At 38.7% G+C, this 25,134-nt stretch overlaps 4 protein-coding genes across 9 annotated transcripts; 2 read left to right on the top strand and 2 right to left on the bottom strand.

Annotated features, from left to right (window-relative positions):
• Positions 1 to 46: 46 nt before the first annotated feature.
• LOC105459504 (leucine-rich repeat-containing protein 51-like) lies at positions 47 to 1,178 on the top strand. Its single transcript, XM_011705609.1, has 2 exons — positions 47 to 242; positions 414 to 1,178. Exons 1-2 carry the CDS (start codon positions 74 to 76, stop codon positions 899 to 901), a joined length of 657 nt encoding a protein of 218 aa, XP_011703911.1. The 5' UTR covers positions 47 to 73; the 3' UTR covers positions 902 to 1,178.
• Positions 1,179 to 1,320: 142 nt separating this feature from the next.
• On the bottom strand, positions 1,321 to 4,257 carry LOC105459503 (cyclin-L1). 3 transcript variants are annotated; one of them, XM_011705608.1, is made up of 5 exons: positions 3,910 to 3,997; positions 3,166 to 3,298; positions 2,895 to 3,079; positions 2,215 to 2,799; positions 1,321 to 1,879 (listed from the first exon to the last, which is right to left on the bottom strand). In XM_011705608.1, exons 3-5 carry the CDS (start codon positions 3,071 to 3,073, stop codon positions 1,618 to 1,620), a joined length of 1,026 nt encoding a protein of 341 aa, XP_011703910.1. In that variant the 5' UTR covers positions 3,074 to 3,079; positions 3,166 to 3,298; positions 3,910 to 3,997; the 3' UTR covers positions 1,321 to 1,617. The 3 variants fall into 3 exon arrangements, with proteins under 3 accessions (XP_011703910.1, XP_011703907.1, XP_011703908.1); XM_011705605.1 differs by lacking the exon at positions 3,166 to 3,298 and having other exon boundaries at positions 3,910 to 4,257; XM_011705606.1 differs by having other exon boundaries at positions 2,895 to 3,298.
• An 871-nt stretch (positions 4,258 to 5,128) lies between these two features.
• Positions 5,129 to 17,377, bottom strand: LOC105459502 (protein suppressor 2 of zeste-like). Of its 4 annotated transcripts, none has more exons than XM_011705603.1 (6): positions 17,117 to 17,377; positions 11,947 to 12,097; positions 11,770 to 11,860; positions 11,538 to 11,641; positions 11,040 to 11,428; positions 5,129 to 10,763 (listed from the first exon to the last, which is right to left on the bottom strand). In XM_011705603.1, the coding sequence occupies exons 2-6, from the start codon at positions 12,059 to 12,061 to the stop codon at positions 7,230 to 7,232; spliced, it is 4,233 nt and encodes a 1,410-aa protein (XP_011703905.1). In that variant the 5' UTR covers positions 12,062 to 12,097; positions 17,117 to 17,377; the 3' UTR covers positions 5,129 to 7,229. The 4 variants fall into 4 exon arrangements, with proteins under 4 accessions (XP_011703905.1, XP_011703903.1, XP_011703904.1 ...); XM_011705601.1 differs by having other exon boundaries at positions 17,121 to 17,377; XM_011705602.1 differs by lacking the exon at positions 17,117 to 17,377 and adding an exon at positions 16,767 to 16,900.
• Positions 17,378 to 17,533: 156 nt separating this feature from the next.
• LOC105459501 lies at positions 17,534 to 20,094 on the top strand. The gene is made up of 2 exons (XM_011705600.1): positions 17,534 to 17,789; positions 19,720 to 20,094. The coding sequence occupies exons 1-2, from the start codon at positions 17,591 to 17,593 to the stop codon at positions 19,836 to 19,838; spliced, it is 318 nt and encodes a 105-aa protein (XP_011703902.1). The 5' UTR covers positions 17,534 to 17,590; the 3' UTR covers positions 19,839 to 20,094.
• The last annotated feature ends 5,040 nt before the right edge of the window (positions 20,095 to 25,134 follow it).

The following is a 25,134-nucleotide window of genomic DNA, read 5'->3' as shown; positions in this document are numbered from 1 at the left end:
CTCGCTCTCGAAAGTGGCGAGTTTAAAATAGAACTTCCGTCTTCCGTCTTAAGCCGCGAGATATGAACTTCAAATGTTTTTCGAGATTTTAAGAGATTTCCGATCAAGTTCAATTAGATCCACGATGAACCCTAATTATTCTTCGCAAATTCATACTTCGGATTACAAACGAGACGAACGACAAGAAATGCTGGTCGCCCCACCGTTAGACTTATCGTTTAAAAAGGCCACCACCATGGACGGTATATAAATTGAAAGAATGTTTAAATTCTAAAATTTTGCGAATTTACGATATACATCGATAATTTTTTTTATCGCAAACAGTCCGGCGGTTACAAATTATATTTAGTTTATAGCTTATCCTTGTTGCGCTATCCAACAAATGGGAAAAATATTAATTTTTCCTCTGACAGAATTGATGGAGAAACGTGCACAAGTGATACGCACTAGAAAGGCTCCGGTAAGAACGTTGAAGGATCGTTATATAACCAGTACGTTGTGGCTGAGCAATAATCTGTTGAGCTCGATGGAGGGTCTTCAACGTCTCGCGAAAAGAGTTCTCGACGATCCCGCGTATCTCAGCTGGCTGGATTTGTCTTTCAATGAGATAAACGAGATTGGAGAAGACATAGAGAAGTTCACAAACTTGAAAATTCTCTACCTGCACGGCAATAAAATCGCAAATATCGCGGATACTCTAAAACTCAGGAACTTACAGAATCTCAGATCGTTGACGTTACACGGTAACCCGATCGAAGATGTCCCCTGTTACAGGGGTTACATCGTACATCTTCTCCCACAGTTGCTCGTCTTAGACTTCTCGCCGGTGATTGCTGCTGAAAAGAAAAAGGCGTTGCCCGTAGGATTTTTTAAGATGATACAACCCGGGATACGAATATAAAACTTTATTTTTATATCGCTGGAATATAATTCTTTTGAGATATACATTTTCCCTAAATATTTTTATTTCCGTACCTCTTTTGTAACATTGTATCATGTTACTCGCGTTACTTGAGACGTGGTGGCTTTACGAAACACAATTGCATTTCAAATTAATTATTTTTCTAAGAACGATGCATATCTGATGAAATTTAATCTTATATTAAATAATAAGCAATTAAGATAAAAAAGGACATCTGTAATTTCTGTGGAATCATAAACACGATTACAGACATAAATGCTGCTTATGACATACTTCACGCTTATTAAACATTTTTTTATAGTCAGTTATTATAAAAATTACAAAAGTTTATATTACATACAGAATTAGGTATATCTTTGTTCTTTTTCAGACAAATTTTTATAAAGTCACACAAAACATGCTTTATACATTTAGTTTAGTATTTAAAAGAATTACACAATTATTGGCCTATATCATAATTTTTAATATAAATTATAAACAATGAAAAACAAAGTTTGCAAGAATGCAGTGTATAATTTATTACTGGTAGCTATGTGAAACCTATCAAGATAATCTCGAAAAATGAAGTATTAATTTTCCGAAAGGAATTGCGGTAAGCTTATAAAAGCTTTCGCGGTATGTTACAAATTGATTACAATTAATTAAATCGTGATATATCGCAATATAATGTAATAATTCTGGCTATACGTCAATATTTAGTGTAGCCGTCTACTACGCTTACTACGGTGTTTACTCGATTTCTCCAAATCCCTGTCCCGAGATCGACTTCGTGATCTGTAACTACGCGATCTTCGTGACGACTTATGGCTACCCGATCGTCTGCGCTGGGTCTTTTTGGGCTTACTAGATCTACCATGACTGTGACTTCGAGATCTACTTCTGCTATGCCTTTTTCGCTTACTGGAATACTTAGTTTCTTCGCCTCGTGATGGGGAAGTACTTGGAGATTTTGAGCGTCTGAAATACATCAAGAAATATTTGAGCATATATATACATGTTAATAAAGTTTTTCCTTGTTTGTAAGCTTCTATGTCATAGACTTCAATATAAAATTTTACGAATAATGATCACATTGTTGAAAATATAACGCATGTGAAATGCATGCTTTTATTTTAATCTGTGACTGCATGAAATAAGTATACTACTAAATACGAATCGATATAATTATCCTCATAATCTTGCATATCTTAAAAAACAATTATACAGTAATACAGTAATTTTATACATATGTAGCATGCGCGTCCTTCCATTTTTATTTGTTACTTTACATTCGTATGAAAACATTATCATACCTAGGTGACTTTGTTCTTTCGGGAGCCGCATGTGTGCCGCTGCGACTGATAAATCCACCCCAGGCGTTGTGATGTTTCGGCAACGGCGGACTCGGCGTATGCCCGTCGACATCTCCACCGCGTGCCTTAGTTCTAGCCTCTTCGTACTGACGCCGCAATTCCTCGACGCGTTTCTCCAGTTGCTCGGGTCGCACGCGCGGCCGTGAGTAAAGACGCAATATACGCCGACACACGTCTTTGATCGCCGATTCGCTGACTCTGAACAGCGAGAACCAAGCGGGCGACGTGGGTAGAGGCAGCTGCAATTGACGAGCGGCCAGATAAACGCACGCGCATGCCACTGTTTCCGGCTGATAACGTAAGAATACGTCGGAACGCAACGAGTCGTTCATGTAGTTCCAGCTCTGCTGCATCAGCGTGCGATTCTTCTCATATCCCAACACTTGTAAATACATTACTATGATCTTGTGAGGATGTTTCACGTGAACGCAGAAACCCAGTTCTTTCAATACCCTTCTCTCTGACTTAATCACCTGATTCTTTAAGGCTACATAATTCTGATCGAGAATCACGGGTTGTATCGCTCTGAAATAAATCACGAAAATAGATTCTTTTGATTCTTCCTATTTCTCGAGCATTTCATACTCTTAGAGTTAAACAAAAGTGATGAAGAGACTTACTTTTGACTGGACACTTGTTTTACGTGATTAAAAACGTTGATCACATCCCTGATGCGCCTAGGTGCTTCCTCGATTTTGCTCGCTAAGCAGATGCAACCCATTGCAGTTGTTTCCATATTGTGTCTAACTAAAGATTTGCTATAATAAAATCGTTGGAATATTACTTGTCCAGTAGCCATTGCAACCTACGCAAATAAACGAAAAAACCCAAAGGGACGATTAGATCACGCCATTCTGTAACATAATTTTTGATATATCAACAGTATTTAACCCTTTAGGGACACGAGCAGAGATATTTCCATTGCCACACTTCGATTTTGCTGTGCGACACATGTTCGATATATATCCAGCGTGCACGTCGTCATTCTCATTTGTTTACATTAGCCACTCTGGAAATCCAGACTCTGGAAATACATCATATAGCTTGAGCTGTTTTTGTCAGTTTTGTACTAAGTAAACAATATACAGTTTAAGTTCTGTCCACAAAGGGTTAAAGTAACAGCAATAGCAAATAGCTTTTCATATCAAAAATTAAACTAGGCAAAGTAATATAAATAAAAAAACAATATACTTTTAGATAAAATTGCTTCAATATTCAAACGTCTTATCACAAAAACAATATTCTATATAATAACAATATTCTAAATATCGGATTTCTTATAGAATTTAGCAAGATAATTCAAAAGCATCTTCTTTAATACCATCTACGTATAACGTTTCGATAATATCATAAGCTTTATAAAGCTTATCAAAAATGTTAACACGTATAAATTATAAACGTGAGTATATTTGCATTGTGCATTAATTACAAATTGAAAGAACGAAGTAATACAATATAATAATAGTACGTATGTACATTTGAATAGAATTAAACGCGCAAAATTGAAATAATGATTAATACAAAGACACGTAATTAAGAAAGTAGACCACAGTTTTGAGATTTTATCTCAATGAGACATCGAGGTTAGGAAGATTCAAATTAGGGCTGGGATTGTATTGGCGCGCGAAAACCCACCTGCGGTAACTTCAGCAGAATACCGGCAGTCTGTATAAGTTCGCATCCCAGTATCCGGAGATCCGTTTCGGTTTCCGCATCGAGACCATCCAAATGCGACGGGGTGGAGTTGAACTTCTCGTCGGGCAGGAGACAGTTTTGCAACGTCAACACGATCTTACCGTAGGGCTTGGCGTTCGGTGCGTTCGTGCTCTTCGTCGTCGACGCGGTAGAATTTTCCTTCGCGTTCATCTCGATTAATTCACAGAAAGAGAATCTTACAAATCGCAGTCGTATGATTCACGACGCGAATGTAACCTCTCTACCTATACACGAGACACCGCAACGCCGACTACGCTGAACGTTGAGCGGGTTGGCGGAAAAGATAAAAAGAAATGGTTGCCGTATACAGGATGACAACTTCGGAACGTAGCTGCGTTCAAAAAATCCAGCTGTGCGAGCCTTGAATAATATTCGTCTTGTGATTGGTAGTCTTCAAATCTGCCAATCAGATCCGTAATTCTAAATTTTAATTTTTATAAATATTAGTTTTCACGTTAAATGAACATTCGGCGAAAGTGTTTTTACAATTTTTAACCTTTAAAGCTAATTTGTTGAATTCATTCGACAGTAACCAATTACTATATTTATTTATTGTCAGGACGATAAGACCGTAAAACTCAGTATTATGAGCTTCCTCCGAATATATTTAATTCGTATACTGTAGAAATTTTATCATTGTTTAAATATTGCTAGAAAGGCTGATCGATCTCCAACAATTATCGTAATTATTACCGTGATTCGATAATGTACAAATTAATTTACCTCCAGATTTAACCGTTTGTAATAAAAAAAATTAATGAAATAAACGCATATAGATTTATGATATACATTTAAATGTTGCTTACAAAGATTTGAAATATAATAAAATATTTGAAAAGAAAATTTATTTAAAAAAAGATGCAACACAAAAATTGAACAATACATCATAAAATGTTTCTAATGTGGACTAACTGAATGCTCGTTATACAAACTTCCTTTGTACATTGCTTCCACTTTACATTTGTCAATATGTAAATTGAGAAATAACAAACACATTTTCATTTTGATCATTCGAATAAAAATTGAAGGAAAAATTTACAATAGGAACGTAATTCGGTTCTAATGAGCTCACACAATACAGATGTTTACTCATTATATATGTTTAAGTCTATATGAATACGATGTATTTTTTTTTTTATTATGATACACGGATCTTAATTCTCTTCGAAATTAATACTCAAACACAGAAAATACACTCAATTAACTTCCAATTTCAAAAGTAACAGGAATTTTCGAGGCAAGAACTTGTTCCGTTCTCTTGCTATAGTTGGTATTATAATAATTATAGCTATATACAATTATAAAATAATACAATAATTAATATAATACAAACGCATTACGTGCGATCGCATAACATATGCAACAATTATGATACAACATATTGATATTACGCATGTTACTAATACATAAAACGTAACATAAGAAATAAGGATGTTAACAATAGTTCTTGATTAAAAAATTCATTTTTCAAGAATATTGTTCAGATCTGTGTATATATGTGTGTGTGTATACATACATGTATATGTGTATTATTATATATAGACCTATATTCGCATCATAAATTGTTAATCTTTATATTCGATTTAGTGCGACATATGTTATATAATAAAATATAGATAGCTTTAGATGGATAAGATAAAAAAAGTTTGATACATTAAAATACAATTGTTAACTTGTTAACAATTCGCAATTCTATGAAAGATTCTCTGAAATATTCATTCTTCATAAATTTGCTTTATATACGGTATACAAGAATAATATAAAACGCATTGTCTACAAAATTGTAGTTGCATAAATATTTCTTGAATTTTGCAATAGCCATCTTTTGTTTTTTAATATTTTTAAATCTGTTTCTAGATTCATACCTATATTCTAACCAGAGTCTGATGATACTAACAATAAGTATAAAATGGAAGATCAAAAATGCTTGAAATTTTCAATTTCCTAGCACTTGATATGAACTAGTATGTTTTATTAGAAAAATTGGATGTGTGACGTACATCGTGTAGATGATTTTAAATTTCTATTAAAAAAAAAAGCGAAATATTGGATGCGAATACGGTTTGTTTCAATTTGTTTTCGCACTATTTTTGGCTTTTTGTTACCTTTCTAGATAGCTGTAAACAGTTATAATTGTTACTGTCACTTACAGTCAAATCTCCATATTCTTAACACTTTTTCCTATGTTGTTTCCTTATTTCATATTTGTTACCTGTATGCATATGTAATCAATAATCATACAATCATAGATAACCATAATAATCAGAAGAAAAAAGCGAGTAAAAAATTCGACAATTTTATTTTTTGCCATTAAATTAAAACTCGAGAAAAAATATTAAAAATAGGAAGTTTGGTCCCGACATGTTAAGAATATAGAGATGGGCTGTATGTATTATTAATTGAACAGTTATTGGACAAAATTGTTTTACTTCAATCAATCAATTTGGAATCAATTTTAGTAGTAAAATTTGAAAGTATTACCTAAAAATATATAAGATGTAGCTCATTTATGGGATAAGCTATTTCAATTAATCAATTGAAAGAAATGTTTTCTTTTTCTTTATATGCATTAGAATGCATATAAAGAAAATTCTCAAGTTAAAATAACTGATTCTTCCTTCTGGAATGTTACAAGCTTTCAGACTAGTAATGTGTGTAGTAATGTCTGTATAGATCACTTTATATAAATGTAGATTATTTCAATGAATGCATTCAGCGGACTCAACAGTTGAGTCTGCTGAATGTACCCATTGTGAGATTATTCTTCAAAAATTTGAAAAAATAAGATTCTCGATCTACTGCTCTTTACACTACATATTTCATGTATTCTATAATATATACGTGTATCATATAATGTAATGTTATTTTCTGTAAGATTCTTCTCTCACACTGCATGAATCGTAGTAATTGTGAATATTTCAGTTAAAAATAATTTTATGCATCCTTCGATTTATATGGCAGTGTCTCAGAGTTTATCTGTGCTCGGCGTATCATATATTTCGTATCGTATATTTTGCTCACCTCTGCTTCCCGTATATAAGACAATTAGATAAGATTCAATAAAACTTCCACTCTATAAATAATTAAGATCTTAAAAGAAACTGAAAATTCTCGTCAAAACTATAAAATCCTGTGTTGTCACGTAGATCTTACAATACCTGGACGTATAGTTTTTGAAATATTGTAAAACTCGTTACGATAGCCCGAAATTGCCTTGAAAAATCTTTCGAAAGATGTCATTACCGATTCTCATTATCGCTATTACCAATGGTTTTCTCAGTTTTCTGATCGATTTTCCCCGTCTTGGATCCTTCGGCGAATCCCCCGCTCTTTATCGTGGCATTCAAACTCTTGAGAAAGTTTCCCAGATGTTCGGCGGCTATGGGATTGTTTGCCCATTCATTTGAAGGAAAAACTGCTAGTAACTGTTTTTGCACAGAGGTCAACTGTTTCGCGATTTCACTTGCTTCTGATTTATTGGCGAACTTATTCTTGTCATCAGTAGTGGTCAAATCATCGACGGTACTGTTGTCTGGCTTTACAGCCGATTCTCGTGTCGAGGCCTTTACCGCGTCCGACGACGTCTGAGCATCGGTTGGTATTTCTTGATCCGTTGAATTCTTGCTCGTCACCGGATTTTCTACTGTGATCGAACTGGAGTCCGGACTATCCGGCGATTTGCTACATGTCACTTCGGAGCTGGTGCTCTTCGTCGTCTGACCAGACGTCGCGTTATTACTTTCGTTCGAATTGTTGCTGTTGATACCGGCATCGTCGTTGTTAGCGCTACCCACATTCCTCACATTCAGGCCACCATTGCCAGGAGGTGGTGATGGTGAAGCTGTTGATGATACAATATTAGGACTCGTTACCTCGCGATGCTGTTGCTCCTGCTGCTGTTGCATCGAATTATCAGTATTGATAATTTCTTTCCTAGACTCGGCATTCGAATCCGTAGTTGTCCCATTGGTGGCTTGATCATTATTCTTCGTGCATTCACTTCGCGACAAGAGCCTGTTATTTGTGTTTTCGACATTCAAAGAATACTTCTTCTGGGCGCGAGAAGTTTCATCCGTGGGCTTGAGAGCTTCATTGTTGTTACGAAAAGTTGGAGGCTTGCTTGGGTCGACCGAGATCGCCCGGTTGATGCTAATATTTGTGGATTTTTCGGCAAGTTGTTGCTTGTTGATGGGAACCGCTAAGGATGCCACGGAAGATCTTGCGGGCTTAATGGGTGCACACTGAGCGGCCAGATGACTCTTTCCCGGTACACCACTAATATTGGAATTAACATTATCACCGCTTCCAATCGCAGACGTTACTCCACTATCTGAAACGGGTCGCGACGGCAATCTCATCCGTATTGCATCTATTTGAAACTGCTGAAAATTCGGCGTATGATGGAGAGCGTAGAGACTCGGCAAGCTCGGGAAGACAGACGAGAGATCTGAGTTTGGTCGATTCATACTACCAAAAGACGGCGCATAGACAGGTGCACGCGACGACGATGGCGGTAGCGGGAAATCGTTGACGCGATGAGCGGCAGGTGTCAAAGAGCCTGGCGGCGCTCGGTAATACTTGTGACCGCTCATGAGCGTCACCACTTGGCCCTGGTTAAGAATGCCTCCCGGTTGCATATTATCTCTGCCTGCCATAACTTTATTAGTCTTGTTAAGTTTTGCCACCGGCTGTGGGATTCTCAGTGGATGCATGTCCATCTTTTTATTGCCCCCGCTCAAGTCCAGAATATCCCTGGTGGACGGTTCACGTTCTCTTTTCCGTTTGGCGGTATGCGTTGCCATACGTTGTTGACTCGACGCCTCTCCACGATTGGTCGTCGCCGTAGTCATCGTCTGCTTCGCCGCTGCCGCTGTTGTCGCCGTTACCGCTATTGCTGATTTAGCAGCCTTCGGCGGAGTAGTTGGCATTCTGATCTGTCCAGTCTTCAGAGCCTTCAGTACACGCGGATCGACCGAACAGTCGTTCAATGTGATGCTCGGATTTACTTTGCCCAACGCGACCTTTCGCGTATTATCGGTGGAATCGTTGGATTCGACAAACTGTCCGGAAGATGCCGGAGACTTGGGTGAAGTCAGTGTTATGCTCAAACTCGCCGGGATATTCAAGCCATAGCCATCCACTAACAAATCTCTAGTGTCATTTGTAAACAATGGACTAGTCGACGCTTTCGTGTTATTCACGTTGGATACGCGGCTCGATCCGGCGTCGTGATCTCCCACCATACTGATCGCTCTGCCTATAGGAACATGTTCTGTGGAAGGAGTACGCGATGGCTTGTTAGCAGAATTATACGGGGAAACGTTTTGCCTCTTGTTAGTCTCCTGTCTTTGCGCGAGCTGCGGTGCTTTTCGACGCTTCAGGTCGGCGATCGGTACCCCCGGTGGACATTTTCTCTTAACCGCTCCAGCTGGAACAATCGGCGGATCGCTGGAGAAGGTATACACGTCTGTCTTGGCGGCATGGTTTCCGCTCGCGATATTCATGCTGTTTGGACTCGTTCCTGAATTACAAGAGTGTCCATCCGCGTCATCGGTTTTATGCGTGTACGCTCGTGAGCTGGCAGGTACTCCAGCAACGCGTTTCGCCATCATATTTGTCGTGATAGCGCTACTATTTGCATTCGAGCCGGTGTTTTCAATGTTATTCTTTTTCTTGATTTCGTCAGTGGCTTTCTTAGAGGCCTCTTCCATCTTCGGTGTCGCATTACTCTTTTGAAAGGATTTAACGGTGCTCGCGAGACTAATGTCTCGAACGGGAGACTTTAATTTACTATCATTCGGCATCGCTGGTTCTCTAGCGGTCAACTGGAAACCTTGTAGGAACTGCTTCTTGTCCTGCTGCTCTGCTGGTTTCTTCAATGCGGTTTTCGGCATGGTAACGCTGGTAGTTGGAGAGGTAGTTTTCTCGGACGTCGGAGACCGATCCACAAACGTTACTTTACGGCGTTGCTTTTCCTGTTTATCCGGCGATATCGGATTAGTGATAAGTTTGTCTTTATCTTGTTCCTGCAATTGCTGGATCATTAACGCGCTCGACGGCTGCGACGTATCTTTCTCCACTTGGCCGCAACGCAATAAAACATTGCTGATGACTTTCGGTTTTTTCGCGTTATTACTCTGCGGCGGCGAACACTTCAGCGTTAGCTTTACACCATCGGTATTCACGACACTGAACTCGGGATTCGCAGGACTCTTGACTTCCGTTACGGCAGCGGCGGACGGACTTTTCTGCACCTCGTATTTTCCGTCTGGATTCTTCATTATCTTAATTGGACTCTTTATCTGCTTATTCGAATCGTTGCCCGTCATCGAGGAGGACGTATTCGTTCCTGGTAAAGCAGACGCACTCGTCGCTGTTGTGGTCAGCATACTCGTGGCGTTTGTTGTCGTTAATGTTGCGATCGACGGCGTTGCGGGCACAGTCGTCATTGTCACTTTGTTTGCTTCAGCTTTCTCGACTGTTAACGTCGTTTGCTTGTGATCCACGGATGAGATTATCTTGTCATTGGAAATCTTATTCAAATCTTTTGCTGGTACTGTCTCAACACTACTGTAGCTAGCAGATTTAGCCTCTAATTTAGAAGTTTCCAAATGATTAATGGAATTACTCCCTATGTTACTGTCGTTCAGCGCCTCATTCGGTGGCAAACAATCCCGAGCTCCGAGTCCCGGAGTCGATGGTCTTTGATGCAACGGTGCTTCGAGTCTTTGTTCCTCTTGCGCCACTCGATAGAAAAACCTCATTGGTGCAATCTGCGTGAAAGGCAATTTAAATAATAGTAAAATTCTCCCATAATATTATGAAGAATGTTAATTCTTTATAAGAAAATAGATTTACTAGAAATAAAAATAAAATAAATTTTATAGAAATATTTAATAGAAATAAAAATAGAATTTATAATAAAATATTCTAAGAAAATAATATAATTTATAATGCTTGATGTTCCATTTATCAAGTTTATCTATTAATTATTTCGCGAAATTAGAAAGATAGACGTTTGAATAAGAAATGAATGAAATGATACAAACCCTTTTCCACGCGTAAATATAAGCAACGTCCATGAGAGTCCAGTTTTCGGGAAGTGGCGCGCGTCGATGACAAATTTCGATAGTGTATCTCGTTACGTCAACGCTGTATTTCATCGCTATAAATTTCTTGAGATGTGCGACAGTCACCAGAGCCGGACATTGCAGATATCTTCTGTTGTTAGTAACATTACCGTTGTAATTACTGTCATTATCGCTAGTACTGTTCGTACTGTTTGAGTTGTTTGTATCCATGTCGTTGGTGCTCAATATAGTCAACGGATCTACTCCTGGCGATAAGTACTCCAAGCTCAAACTCACTACATCCTCTGGATTAAATATTAAACGTCCGCTTACATCCTCGCCACGTTGCTCCGGCGTTGTTGAGTTTGCTAATTGTTTGAAAATTAAGATTTTAATAAAATTTAATCTCTAAAATGTCGTTTATTAATATTAACGGATATTAGTAGTCTAAATACAATTTGAACTTGAAACAATTACCATGTTCAGGATGCTTCTTATAAAATTCTCTTCTCTTTGACATTTCCCTATGGTATAATCCGGGCACCAATTTATATACAATTTCTTGTAATGCCTTGTCAGCTCTGCAAAAAGATTGAGATTTCAAAAAATATCCAGAAATAATAATCTAATTGTCAATTATTACTACAAAATAAGTGACAATAAATTACATAAATCGTTGAATAAATTATCAAAAAAACTATCATCATACTTGATATTTGGCTTCGCCTTGTTGATCGCATGTTTGCACGATGGACAGTACGCTGCAGTGCTAAGATACTTCAAGATGCAGCTTCTACAAACTAAACGACAAAAATACAGTATATTAATTATCGATAAAGATTATTATTAATAAAGAAATCTAAGCTTAAATCTCGATTGTACTTACAAGAGTGTAAACACTCTACTACGGTTGTGGCGTCTATAAGATAGCCTCGGCATAGTGGACAGATTAGATGTGGATTGACATCACGTAAAAGTGTTCTTTTGCCGATACTAGCCATTTCTTCGTTGTGCAAATAAGTCACAAAATACGAAATCTGTAAAGAGAAACACAATCATTGTTAATTGCAGGCTTTAATATGGTGTTTAATTAGTTACAAATTATTTGGATGTTTTTGTACGTAACGATATGTTTTAATATTTAATTGTAAACTGTAACTCTTAATAATTTTTAACAAAACATCTTTGGACATGTTCACACAGCAGTTTTCTTCATTTAATTATCTTCTCTGATTTATTATTTATTTAATTTATCTTATCTATTATTTAATTTATAGAATTAGTAAAATTTTCGTTGTCACATTTCACGAACATATATATATTATATTCTATGTTGAAAAAAAATAATACATCGATAACGTCAATAAAAAATATAATTGCAGAATTCAAATTTTTTTACACTGAGAAAAAAAGGTGTTGGTGTAACTAAATGTGTTTTATTGACAATTTTTCTTTAATTCAATTATGTTTTTGAGTTAAACATACATTAACAACATTAATACATTTTAGCGAATTAACGAGTATTATTTGTTAAATTAACAAATAATTGTTTGATAACCCTAAACCCCATGTATAGTTAAATAAAAAAAAAATGTTTTTTAACTTTTTCTCTCAGTGTATATCTATAGCATAATTATACGTTAAGAAAAAAAACTCAAATATTAAATAAACACGAAACATACATAGGTCAATATTAAATTGAGAAATATCATCGATAAAGTGCAGCATTGTTATATCGCTTCTAACTGAAAACGATGAAAAACATAATCCCCCATTGCGATATATTTTCTCAGCGCTCTTCTTTCTCTCAAAATGCTCAAAATCTTTCCAACACAACTGTACTTGCAATTCAAATTTTGATACGGAAGTGCCAGCGATCCATCATTATGTCTAGCTAAATTTTCCAAAGGTGTTTCCCCTCAGGTAGCTACTATTCCCTGTATTACATGCCCGCTACCAATCTCTCCTCTTCTCCCTCTCGCAAACCCGCTCTAGCCGTCTGTATCGTGTATATGGGTTCCCTATTCTCGTCTCTGTTTAGAATCGTCCTTTCCATTTTTCCGCTCACCCGGCGGCGTGGTTAAACCGCCAAACGTCCCTTGCAACGTGGTGTACATGTGTGCACGCCCGTCGAATATACCTGACGGTATTGATCGAATATCGCGGTATTTTGCGACCCGACGATAAGCTCGACTCACCTAGTTATCGCATAACATTCGTTGGTTACGCGAAGAATTTCGAATTTTACAATTTTTCTTGCCCTTTCTTCTCTTTCAACGGTATATACAAGTTTGAAGTTGCATATTGCCGAATTGACTGTAACACACACAGGTCGTCGTAAACGCGAACACGTGTTTCGCCGAAGAGAATCAGATCGCATTTACAGTGAGACGCGTCTTTCTGTTGTAGTGTGGCGTCCATATGAGCTTCATCTTTTTCCCGTTTCCATTTTATGATGAAAAATAAAGTGCTGAACTAATCTAAAAGGAAATTTCTCGCAAAATCAAAATAAAAAGACGTGAGACTTTTTGTAAGATGCATTTGCATCGCGGATAATAGAGTACGATCGAAGCGTGCACATAATTTACGTATGGAACTAGAAGTAAAGGCTGCATGTGAATAGCATCCTGAGGAGAAGGCGTGAAAGAGATCTTCGGGACGTGGAATAAAACTCGCTCGACCATCGATTTATCTTTATACGACGTTTTATCCCTAAATCGTTAGTTACTCGAATTACTGCGCCCTCGAAGCGTATCTTACGTATATATTGCGCGCGCGGTGTCTAGTACTACGTCTATTTATATCGAATGGCTCCAAGAGAAGAGGAGCAAAATTCTCACCACGACAAATGAAACGCAAGAATGCGAAAATGCAGCACGGACTCCGAAACTGTGAGAAGATGCGTATATCTCAAATAATATCTCACAATCAGATATGAATAATATTTTATAATAGCTAATGCATTAGATAACGATGATAATAATAATAATAATATAGAGATCGTATTTTTACACGGAGAATTTTCTTTTAAAATTTACCCTGAAAATCATGTTAATCATGGGACAACATAGTATTTCAGCAAATTTTATGTAATTTTCTGTTTTTTTCACTGTGCACTACAATAAATTTGTTGTACATATTTAAAGTACATATGTAGTACATATGTAGTACATATTTAAAAAAAAACAGTAAAAATCACTCAAATTTGTTGAAATGCTATGTTGTCCTACAATTAACATGATTTTCAGGATAAATTTTAAAATAAAATTCTCTCCGTGTAGTTTTCATATTAATCTACAAGTGTTGTAAATATAATAAGAGATATGACATGCGATTATCTTTACAAATTAATTTTATAAATATTATAAAAACTGAAAAGCATATAGTTTAAGGATTGAAGAATGTTTCGCATCTTTTACTCATCATCTTATTCGTTGTAATCTTTTCGATATCAATATTATATTTCAAATTTTGTAATCAAAATTAAAAATGTACATGTGTACAATTATGACACTTTGCATCGATGCCTCGAAAGTAGAATTGTGCCATATCAAAATTTTCAAAATTAGAACTTACAAGCCAAAAACTCTGGACGCATTATATAAAAAAAAGCGTATTAGGCATATTTCTGAATAATTACGCGGCAGGAGTCAAAGTATTTAGAAGATTCCCTGAAAATTGTAAAATCCCGGACGCCATAAAAAAAAAGAGGTCCAGGGAAAAAAGGATGAAGGCAATCCTACAGTGCTCCGTGTCGTAATAAACCATGATAATTCTCGACAAAAGAATCACTTCAAAATTGCGCCGCGTCCACATAACGCGAAGAGAATCGCTGATACAAAAAGACACGTGTACTTTATTAAGAATTAGCACGTGCTACGAGCATCTTCGTGTCATCTCGGCGCGTGCGGCGCAGCGTGTCATATAAAAAATGAACGTAAAAGAGAAACGCTGAAGGCGGCCTTTGTGTTGGAATTCTCGGAGCATTGGCTAATGCTCAAAGTAACGATGTGCTTGTTTTTTTTTTCTATCTGTTCTATCGTGTGACATTACCCTAATCCGAGATGTGTGAATCTGTCGACGCGATAAGAATGAGTGAGTAAGAGTGAGAGAAAGAGAGAGAGAGAGAGAGAGAGAGAGAGAGATCCGCGGCTTCCTCTTTATTTCTTGCGATTTCTTATATCAAATTCTTATCATAATAAGCATTTCATGTTTTATTTTCAATGATATTTTATTATAATAAAATCTCATACGTAAGTATACTTACGTCTACGCAAGTATACTAACGTCAACGTAAGTTCGCTACATAACAATGCATTCTGAATTAATTTACAACAAAGGAAAACAATCAGATTCATGAGAAACGTTAATATTTATTACTTTGACACACTCTATAAAAAAATGTGTCAAACGCTTAACGCCTGCCGAACGTAACGAGCGATTCTCAGTTTTAATTCTTGTAATAAAAGAAACGATTGCAAATCGCTCGTCGGCAACATCGTCTCGGTTTTAGGCATTAACACTTGTGGAAAATACGAGGCATCCTCTTACAAAGCCCTACCAGGAGCCAGAAGCCCTGCCAAACTACCGTTCGCTAACGACACGCACGGAGAAAACACAAAGAGACCACGAAAAACGAAAGTCGGGAAAGCAATTTAGCTTTTTTCGTTATTAAGAGGGAAAAAGAAAAAGATTTTTCGTAACATTAATTCGTAGTCATGAACAGAAGATCAGTCAAATACATTCAAGCATCGTCTTCGGGACAAGAGTTGTAGATCCACCGAGCGAGTGCTCGATGTTTTGTACTGATTGTAAGACATGAGATACAGCAATTAAGTAACTGTAATTAAGCAAATTGCTTGTCGACATAGCGAAAGAATCGTATTCTCTTGTGCTGATACAAACATGTTTAAAGCTTTGTCTATATAAATTGCCTCCTAAGATTTTGAACAAAATTGAGGTTTCTACGATAAATTTAGGTCCAAATAATTTCACTTTTGTAAATTTAAATCAATGTGCTTAAACATTAATTAAATTTACAAAAATTAATGTTTAAACATTCAACAATTTCTCTGCGAGAATGTTTTTTTTTAAACTCTCTTAAACTCGACTAATTAACAAGCAATTTTAAAAGCTCCATGAAATCACTTTATTTTTTAAAAAATACAAATCTTTATATGGTCCTTTAAGAGCTAGGTACATTACTTTGTTGAATTATATAAGAAACAAATCATTGTGAAGTTAAATTTTCTACATTTTCGTAGAAAAATAATTCGTGTATTAATATTATGTTCTCAAAATAAAAAAAACAGCTTTTACATTACTTTCTGCAGTTATTCAAATACAGTATACAAATTTGCAATTCCATATAAAAACAGAATTTTAGACAAAGCTTCTAAAATCTGTTTACTAGATACAGAATCTTAATTAAATTCGTTACTTTACTTGCTTCACACAATAATAGAAAACCAGCGAGAAGTTTGTGTTGAATATATTCAATTTGGGAAAAACGTTCCTATCGCGACATTTCTCAATCAAATTAGAATTAGATTAGCAAACGATCGACAGTCGGCTGCTGACAAACGCATCGCACCGCGATGATGCTTAATTTCCAAGTTTGTCTACCGACGAGCGTGTCTTGTACAATTTCGCCGAAGAAGAAGTAATGCGGAATGAGAAGAAGCGCATAAATATACAAGTACGTACCGTGCGGTGGAGAGAAAAGGGTGGAAGAGAAATCGTACGTGTATGTGTGAAAAAAAGAGAGAAGGGAAGCGAGAGATACAGAGGGAGAGAATACGCGGGATAGGTAAAAGAGAAAAAACAGACGAAGAAAACACCATATCCATGCGTCCGTGCGTCCGTCCGCTCGTCCCGTCGCGTCGCTCCATCTCCCGGCACACAGACGTAAATGCTCTCTATATGTACCGTCAACCGGCGCGTCGTGCATGTGTGTGAGTACCGTAAGTGTGGTGTACGATTCTCTACCTTGCGTGTGCGCGCGTGTACGTATGTCGTGCATGTGTGAACTCTATTCTATATATCGATGTACATACTTACGTGCGAGCATGCGAGCTTGCTAGCGGGGAAGCAAGGAAGAAGAACGCTACGTGCTCCTAGCGCGCAATTCAGGAACACGCGAATGTATCTGTACGCGCGCGCAGATCAGCGGCACGACGCGTTCCTCACGCGACGCGATACAACAACGGCACAACACCACGACGTACGTACGATACGCGTAGGTACGTACGAAGAGCGCTACAGTCAACGGCCAGAGACGTCTCGGATCTTCCTACGTTCTCTTTCTCTCGTTCAGTCGCTCTCCCTCTCCCGCCCCCCCTCCCCCTCTCGCCTCCCTGCCCCCTTCGGCGGTCCCTCTTTGTGCAGGGTGGCCAGCCTAGGATGTCGCGTGGTACGGCGCGATCTTGCCATTCGCTATGCGCGTCATTCCCGAGCCGATCGACCGCGATCCGGACGATGTCCCATGCTCGCGTCGGTCTGCACCTCGCAGCGAGACAGCCGTTTCGGAAATGGGGATAAAAAACGACGCAAACGTGGACGTTGGCTTCTCGAGAACGACGAGGAAACCGCACGCGAGAACAGGGCGGTCACAAAGTTACGGGTGCCGATGGACAGCGCCGCGCGGCGCGCTCGCGAACCAACACGGCAACACGACTGCAGCGGCCAAGACTCTCTCTCAAACGCGGGACGACGACGGGACAAGCCAAGGTGGGAGCAGCCGCGCGCAACAATACGTTCCACCGGCGACGTCTCATACCCAACTAAATGGGAGAGTCAGGCAGAGGCAGGGAGAGTGGAGCGGGAGATGCCCTTTCCCCTCCCGCGGGCCGCGGGGATGCTCTCTCCCCTCCCGTCCTTACCGACCCTTCTGATCCACTCTCTCCCCCTACCCTTCCACTCATCCGTTCGCTCTCTCGTTACGGCCTGCCCCCCTCCCTCCCCTCGCTACCGCCGTCATCGTCCGTCTCTCTTTCCTGTCCTTCGCAGCGCAGTTTCGCATCCGAGGCGACTAGCTCTGCCCGCTCTGCCGGTTTCGTTTGGCTCGTCTCTCCTCATCGTCCCTCGCGTCATCGTCGTCTCGTCGTAGTCGTATGTATATGTGCTCACTAGTTCCCCCTTCATTTTTCTCCCACCACTTCTGACTGTACCTCCTTGCTTGCTTGCTTCCTTGCTTGCCCTCCCTTTTCCCTGTCTCTCTCTCTCTCTCTCTTTCTCTCTGGCCGGATAGTACCTCGCGGCTCGCACTAACACAGCGACATTGAATTGCCCCTCTCACGGCGGCATCGAGTCTCCTTTCCGCGCTGGTCGTTACCAGCTGGGGTTACACGACTACAACCAGCTCCCCTTCGTCCCCCCTCCCCTGTTCCCGTGCGCCTCGCCCGTCTCGCGTTATCCCTCTGTCGCACAGTCCCCTCCCTTTTGCCAGCTCTCTTTCCCTCTTCCCTGTAACGGGCCAAGAGCGGAGGGTAGCCCTTGTCTCTCTCTCTTCTTTATTTTCGCTTTTCTTCTCTCCCCCGCATGGCATTCTCCCTTCTTCTCTTCATAAAAGCTTCTCTCAACCTCTCCTTCCTGAACCCTCTCTCTCGATTATCCTTTATCTCACAACTCCGGCTGTCTCTCTCACTATTTCTCTCCCCATTTTGTTCGTCCCTTTACATCGGACGGTCTTTTCATATTTCTCTCTCTCTCTCTCGCTCCATGCGTCTCTTTCGTTCCGCTGTTCCCTTTTTTCCACGAAAAAGGTTTTCCCACTCTCAATCTTTCTTTTCTTTTTATGCTCATTCCCTGCCTATTCTGTAATAGCATCTTCCTTGCTCGTTTTCTTCTCTCTTTCGTTTCCCTTTCCACTATAATCTCTCCCTCCACTTCTTTTTGCCAGTCCCCCTCTTAACGGATACAGGGAGAGTCGAGGAAGCTTCGCGGTGTATATAATACGTACGATCATCGTCTGTAATCTTTACCAGTCTACCTGGCATCCACAAGTTAAAGACAAAGCTATGTTCGAATGCTGGTGTCCGAACGCAATGACATTTCGGATGAATCGTGTTATATTACATTCTAGAACGTAGAATCATTTACTCTGGGGTGTGTAACGTGTCGAGAGCTTAAATCGACGAATTGTAACATATACCAATCGTAATAAAAAGTCTCATATTTATATTTATTTAATGCAAGTAATGATAAATGCAGATAAACCATTATATTCGAGCAAGAAGTATTTAACGCAGTGTAAAAACTAGAATGTATATTATGGGCATGGCACAAAAAGTACATAAACTATATTCTATAATATATATGTAGAACTAAGGTTGCAAATTGTGGAACGCACTGCAGCGTACTTAGAAAGAAAAGATAGTTTTATTACAGAGAATTTGAAAATTTCTTTGTCGGTATATTATTCCAAATTATACCAAAGTCTTTTATTGCACCTAAAATATATATCTATTTAATACAAAATTATAAAACGATATGGGTTAAATATTAAAGTGATAATTTTACGGTAGCCTTTACTTTTTGCCATTTTACATGCTTCAATATATTTATTCAAAAACGTGCATACAAATGTCTCTCACGTTTCTCAGACATTTAAAAGTAATTTTAGTAAATGAGAATCACTGACTCGTACTTTCCATCGCAGGTAGAGGTCGAATTAAGAAAGATGGCGGCAGTTTAAATGGAGAGGCGGCGATGGTGAACAGTGACGCAACACTAAAATCGGACATTTATCTTAAGGTAAATCTAGCTTCAAAAGTCTAATTCGAAGTGAAATATAAATAGGAAAACCTTGACTTTCACTTTATTTGAACGCTTTCATATGATTGCATTAAACACTGCCATATTATTACATGTTCATTAATATATGAATATGTACATGTAGACAAGTGACGCAAAATTAAAATAAAAATTTCTTCCGTACTCTTTAATAAGTTACCAATATAAAAATGGGTAAGATCCTTAGGTGTTAAGTATTTTGAATTATAAAACAAAAAAAATGAAATATTTATTCAATGTATGTATATGATGAAAAATTGGGAATAAAACGCAATTTATTGATAAATTCAATAGCTATGTAACAGTTGATGAAAATATTCTACTTGCAATTTCATCGTATTATTACATTAAGAACATATAGTCTAAAGCCTTAGATCCGATGCTAGGAGTCGGTTCGTGATCTTGAACGGAGAGAGAATTGATCAATCGCATTGTCCGAAATTGGCCGAATTGTTGAAATGCGATTGGTCAATTCTCTCTTTATCCGAGATCTCGGACCGATTTCTAGTATTGTGAACACAAGGCTTAACATATGTTAAATATAGGCAAACGTAAATTTGGAAATAGGTACAGCGTGCCAATATTCGCGGCGCGTGTTAATTGAGGTATAAAGGAATTAATCAGGAGCATGAGAATACGAATGCGCGATAAACGAATATGTTTGTGGACTAATGGCATTGTAAGATCCGACGTCTAGGATCGCCAATGCGAGTCTTCGTGTGCAAGTGAACGGTAGAGATCTCTATGCACGTGAGACCGCCGCCGCCGCGCCGTTCTCGGCGCCGTTATTTGCGCGTACGCCGCGCCTGCGTCGTCCGAATATTCCCTCGCGTATATTTCGCCCAAACGGTTCCTCTTCTTCCTCTCGAGGAAGATCTCGTGAATCTTGTAGCACATGATACAATCAAGATTGCATCAATGATCAACAATCGGTTTGCGATCCTTTGCAGGTCGCAAGATAATTATATACTTACACTTCTTTGTCCGTGTCACGAAAATGATTTTAAAATATAATAACGCGTTTATTTAGCTGACACAGCTGTTTTAGGAACAAGATCAAATGAAACGCACACGCGAATTCAATATTTTCTTGTTGCTGATATCGTCGTTTTATTATTGATTCCAATTCTTTCTGGTTAAAGCCAAAAATTGTGCTCGAGCTTACAAGAAAAGGCTCCTAAGTGTCCCTCTCCGATTTCAATAAAATTTGATGGAATTTTAATAAAATTCTAGAGAGATTAAAAATATTTGATATATATATTTTTTTTTATTGACAACTAAACATATGTTTAAAGAGTGAAATCAATCAAAATCAAAAATTGACAAAATTTTCATTTTTCGGCTATAACTTTGAATGAAACATGATAATGTAATTTCGTATAAAATGTATAGAATTTCAAAGTCCGATATTGTAAGCCGGATCGCGCGATTTTTGCGTGAGCCGTTGCCGAGCGCAAATCTTTTCCGGTCCCTGGCATCTCGTCCGCCGAGCTCATGCTGCTCACAAGCGACTTCGAAATCTAGAGTGTTTAGAAACCTTAGAAGAAATATAGATCAAGTTAATGTTACAAATACTTTAAAGCAGGCGAATTTACGTTTGCTAATGCCCCATGATATAGCATGATCGGCGGCTTGTCATTTTGCTAGTCGCGTGCCAGTTAAATTTTCTGATCCTTCCCATATATACGGAACAAAACTGCATTATTACACATTTTCTTATATATAAATAAAACTTTTTCTTATAAATAAAATCTCGAATAAAAAAGATTTCAGTGTCTACTATAATAAAAAAAAAAATGGAAGAAGTTGAATTTCATAATTCATATTTTTAATGCAAAAAATTAATTTTTTTAACAACCGATAGCTTTTGAAATTCTGCAGTGTATATTTTGTACATTTACGAAATTATGCTTTGTTCGCAATAGCCGAAAAACGAAAGTTTGACCGATTTTTTATTTTGACTGATTTCTGCATCCCTTAAATATATATGTTTGATCGCCGATAAAAAATATACGTATCGAATATGTTTAACCCTTCTGCAAATCTACCAAAATTAAATCGGACAGGGACTCCTGATGGAAACCTTTTCTTGTTAGTGCAGAAACAAAAAAAAATAACAAGCATATATCTATTCTCTTAAGTATTGTTTTATGTTACTAATCGGTAACTATAACTCTGTTTTCAAATTTGCTGCTCCATCTGAATTCTGAAAAACTTTTGAAATCACTCAATCGAAACTCACATCAACGCAATATCATGAAAATGATACTTCGTCAAATATCTTCATAACTCTTTGATATCTTGTCGCTTTATATTTTATCCCAGCTTTTATTTCATTAAATTTAATTTTTAAAGTCTATTAAATTCAGTATTTGATATTGAAAGCGTATAATTTATTTAACATTATTGTTATTTTGCGAATAGTTGGTGCAGTAAATCTTTTGTTCGAGACACGATTTAATATTATCACAAATCTAAGAAAGTAGAGTATTGAGAGAGAGAGAGAGAGAGAGAGAGAGAGAGAGAGAGAGAGAGAGAGCAAATAAACGAGAGAAATAAAATAGTAATAGAATCGGAATAAATAACATAAATAGCAAAAATGAGAAAATCGATTTAGCAAATAGTAAGAGAACATATTTTAAATAGAATGGCAAGGCAAGCGGTTACGACCGGCATAATGGAGATACTGAACAGGAGCAAAATGCGTAAGCAAACTAATTCGTAAAATATAGTGAAATGAAATAGTTATTTCAATGTTTAACATTTGTTTTTCATCGCGCTGTAGCCAGAATCGATGTTAGAAGAGAGATATCCAAGATATCGATTTGGACAAATGCAAACATCGCAACACTTTCTTAAAATCCTACATATATTTGTACCTATATATTTTGATAATCTCAATCTTTGGTTGGAGATTTTTTGATCTCAACTTTTAAAAATCGTCTGAAAAAATTTGCTCATTCAATTTCGTTATATTTTCAATCATTTCAGCTGCAACTGCTATTCAAAAGTGACTCTCATTATTTTCTTTAGAATATATAGTAACATGAATAACGAGTCTTTATTGGTCGTTCTCACTTTCTTGAGATGCCATCACAGATGTACTGTATATTTATGGCAATAAAATACTATTGTCAACTCATCTATAGAAACTGTTGAGTATTATACTTGACAGTCTTCTTCTTATTCTTAAGAAAAGGAGAACGCCTTTTAATTCTTTGTCGAGGTATTATTTTATATTCATCACATAACGGGAGACTTTTATATATTTTAATTTTTTACAAAAGACATTAACATGATACACAATCACGAAAATCCCGCCCCACTACAAATCCCGAATCACATCTATAAGATCGATGTTTGAAGACCGGCTCATCCCTACCTCTTCCCCATTCCGATCGCAGAAAGTGGACGAAAATATTCGTGGTATGGTGCTCTGTCTCGTTCTTTTTTTCTCTCTCTCTCTTTCTCTATATATCTCTTTGTCGTTCCCTGGAGGCTAATCGTTTCCCGAGCTTTCGGGGCTCGGGAAGCTGCCTTCGAGCCGCTTCTTGTTCTCTCTCCCTACCACAGACCTACACGGACGGTCGGTCGTCGCCGAGGCCGAGGAGCGAGGAACGACGCAGCGAATGAGACGCTACCTAGACGGGGGCACATGATCTCTCTTCGTCTTGTGGCCCTTTCTCTAAGCACGGCCCGTTCCGCGAATCATCGTTCCCTTCATCGCGTGTGTAACCTGTATAGGTGATGATGCGTGGGCGGCTCCATCCGGCCGGCTATATCGGTGCCTTCCTGCACGTGTGTGTACGTCGTATCCGTGCGCGCGCGCGCTCGCACGTGTATATACATTAACATATGCGGGTGTATGCGTGCGCGGACGCCGGCATTCGCAGTGAGCCTGCGCCGCGCGATATCGGTCGATAGAGAAACGCTTTTGGGAAACGCTCCACGTGTTTCGCGCGGCGGCAAAGAAAGCGGGGAAGTCGACTCGACTCACGCTCGTGCGAGCCTTCTAACAGTCCCTTCTTCCGTATCGCGAAAATTTTACACGGTCTAGAAAACGATAAAAATTAAATGAACGGATTTTATTGTATTTCCGAATCGACAAATTATCACGATGATACGCCGCAAATGAGCGGTGCGATCTCGCCGAGCGATCACAGCGATCTGTGCCCGAGGGCGGTGGCATCGATGGCAAGGACGCGAGAGCGTATCGATTCATCGTCCTGCGTCTTGCCACCGATTTTAGAACAGTCGCACTGCGACTCCGCCTCACTCAACTCTCCTATCCCTCGGATCGAGAGACGATACTAGAGCGCGTGGTGGAGGGAAGATACGCTTGTGCGGGAGTCGTACTCCGAATTACGATACAAAGTACTTAGAAATATGTGTAATATGTATACACACATATATATATATATACACTTAGAAAAAATATAACGCTTTTTATTTTATCAATCTCTTTCTCGTACTCGAAATATTCAATATCTTTTTCTGTTGTTAGGTATGATGTTATTGATTGAATCAAATGACAATAAGTCGTATTAATTTATTCTCTTTTATATTAATTCATCTTTATTTATCTGATAAGACTCTCAACGCAAATGTTCAATTGGTCTGACAGAATCGATAATTATTTTCATTCAATTTCGAGCAAGAATTATCAGAACACGTAAATGTTGCTCTACATCGCAAATAAATTTCATCGATTTATCGATTTCGTGGTTTAATTTCTTGCGACTGCCTTGCATTTTCTGCACGATACGATTACGCGACGATCGGATTAGCTAGATCTAACGATCAAATTAATCGTCAGTGAGCCGTTCACGTCACGTGAGCGACGAGGAACGAGATCGAATATCGGGATCGTTTCATCGTCGTCCTTCGTCGGTCGTATCAAAGCCCAGTTCGCCTACGCGCAAACCGTTTGCAGTCGTCGCCCGCCGCGCGCCGCTTCGATAAGAGAGCTAAGAGCGTGGCAGTGGCCTGTGCGTCTTCCGAGAGGGGAAGAGAAAGCGAACGGGGCTCTCGCATTCCCCGGAGCCCCTCCTGTTGCGAGAGTACATTATTCATTCTCCACTACATCCGCAGGCAGTACGAGGGGTGCACCGTGTGCGTGCGCACATACACGCGTGTGCGTGCGTGCGTGCGTGCGTACGTGCGATCCAGTGGCGTGGACGGGATAGAGGGGAAGATCGAGATGGAAGAAGACCTCCACATCGTGGAGAGTGGTGGCGAAAAGGGTGGCGGCATTACGGCCGTGCCGTTCGTCCCCGTGGCG

The sequence above is a fragment of the Wasmannia auropunctata genome, unplaced genomic scaffold, assembly GCF_000956235.1.
Source record: "Wasmannia auropunctata unplaced genomic scaffold, wasmannia.A_1.0 LD334186.1, whole genome shotgun sequence".
Lineage (NCBI taxonomy): Eukaryota > Metazoa > Arthropoda > Insecta > Hymenoptera > Formicidae > Wasmannia > Wasmannia auropunctata.
The sequence above is the reverse complement of the archived record's forward strand: the minus strand, read 5'-3'. Positions and strand labels throughout refer to the sequence as shown.

Bases quoted from the DNA above. Each gene is read 5' to 3' on its own strand.
- LOC105459504 (XM_011705609.1), top strand. From the start codon at position 74: ATGTTTTTCGAGATTTTAAGAGATTTCCGATCAAGTTCAATTAGATCC. The intron at 243-413 runs GTATATAAATTG...TTCCTCTGACAG, and splicing joins AAAGGCCACCACCATGGACG to AATTGATGGAGAAACGTGCA.
- LOC105459503 (XM_011705605.1), bottom strand. From the start codon at position 4,140: ATGAACGCGAAGGAAAATTCTACCGCGTCGACGACGAAGAGCACGAAC. The intron at 3,080-3,909 runs GTGGGTTTTCGC...TTATTTGCGTAG, and splicing joins TTCTGCTGAAGTTACCGCAG to GTTGCAATGGCTACTGGACA. The intron at 1,880-2,214 runs GTATGATAATGT...GATGTATTTCAG, and splicing joins GAAAGAACAAAGTCACCTAG to ACGCTCAAAATCTCCAAGTA.
- LOC105459502 (XM_011705603.1), bottom strand. From the start codon at position 12,061: ATGGCTAGTATCGGCAAAAGAACACTTTTACGTGATGTCAATCCACAT. The intron at 11,642-11,769 runs GTATGATGATAG...ATCTTTTTGCAG, and splicing joins AAGGCGAAGCCAAATATCAA to AGCTGACAAGGCATTACAAG. The intron at 10,764-11,039 runs GTTTGTATCATT...CCTTTCACGCAG, and splicing joins ATATTTACGCGTGGAAAAGG to ATTGCACCAATGAGGTTTTT.
- LOC105459501 (XM_011705600.1), top strand. From the start codon at position 17,591: ATGGGGATAAAAAACGACGCAAACGTGGACGTTGGCTTCTCGAGAACG. The intron at 17,790-19,719 runs GTGGGAGCAGCC...TTTCCATCGCAG, and splicing joins CGACGACGGGACAAGCCAAG to GTAGAGGTCGAATTAAGAAA.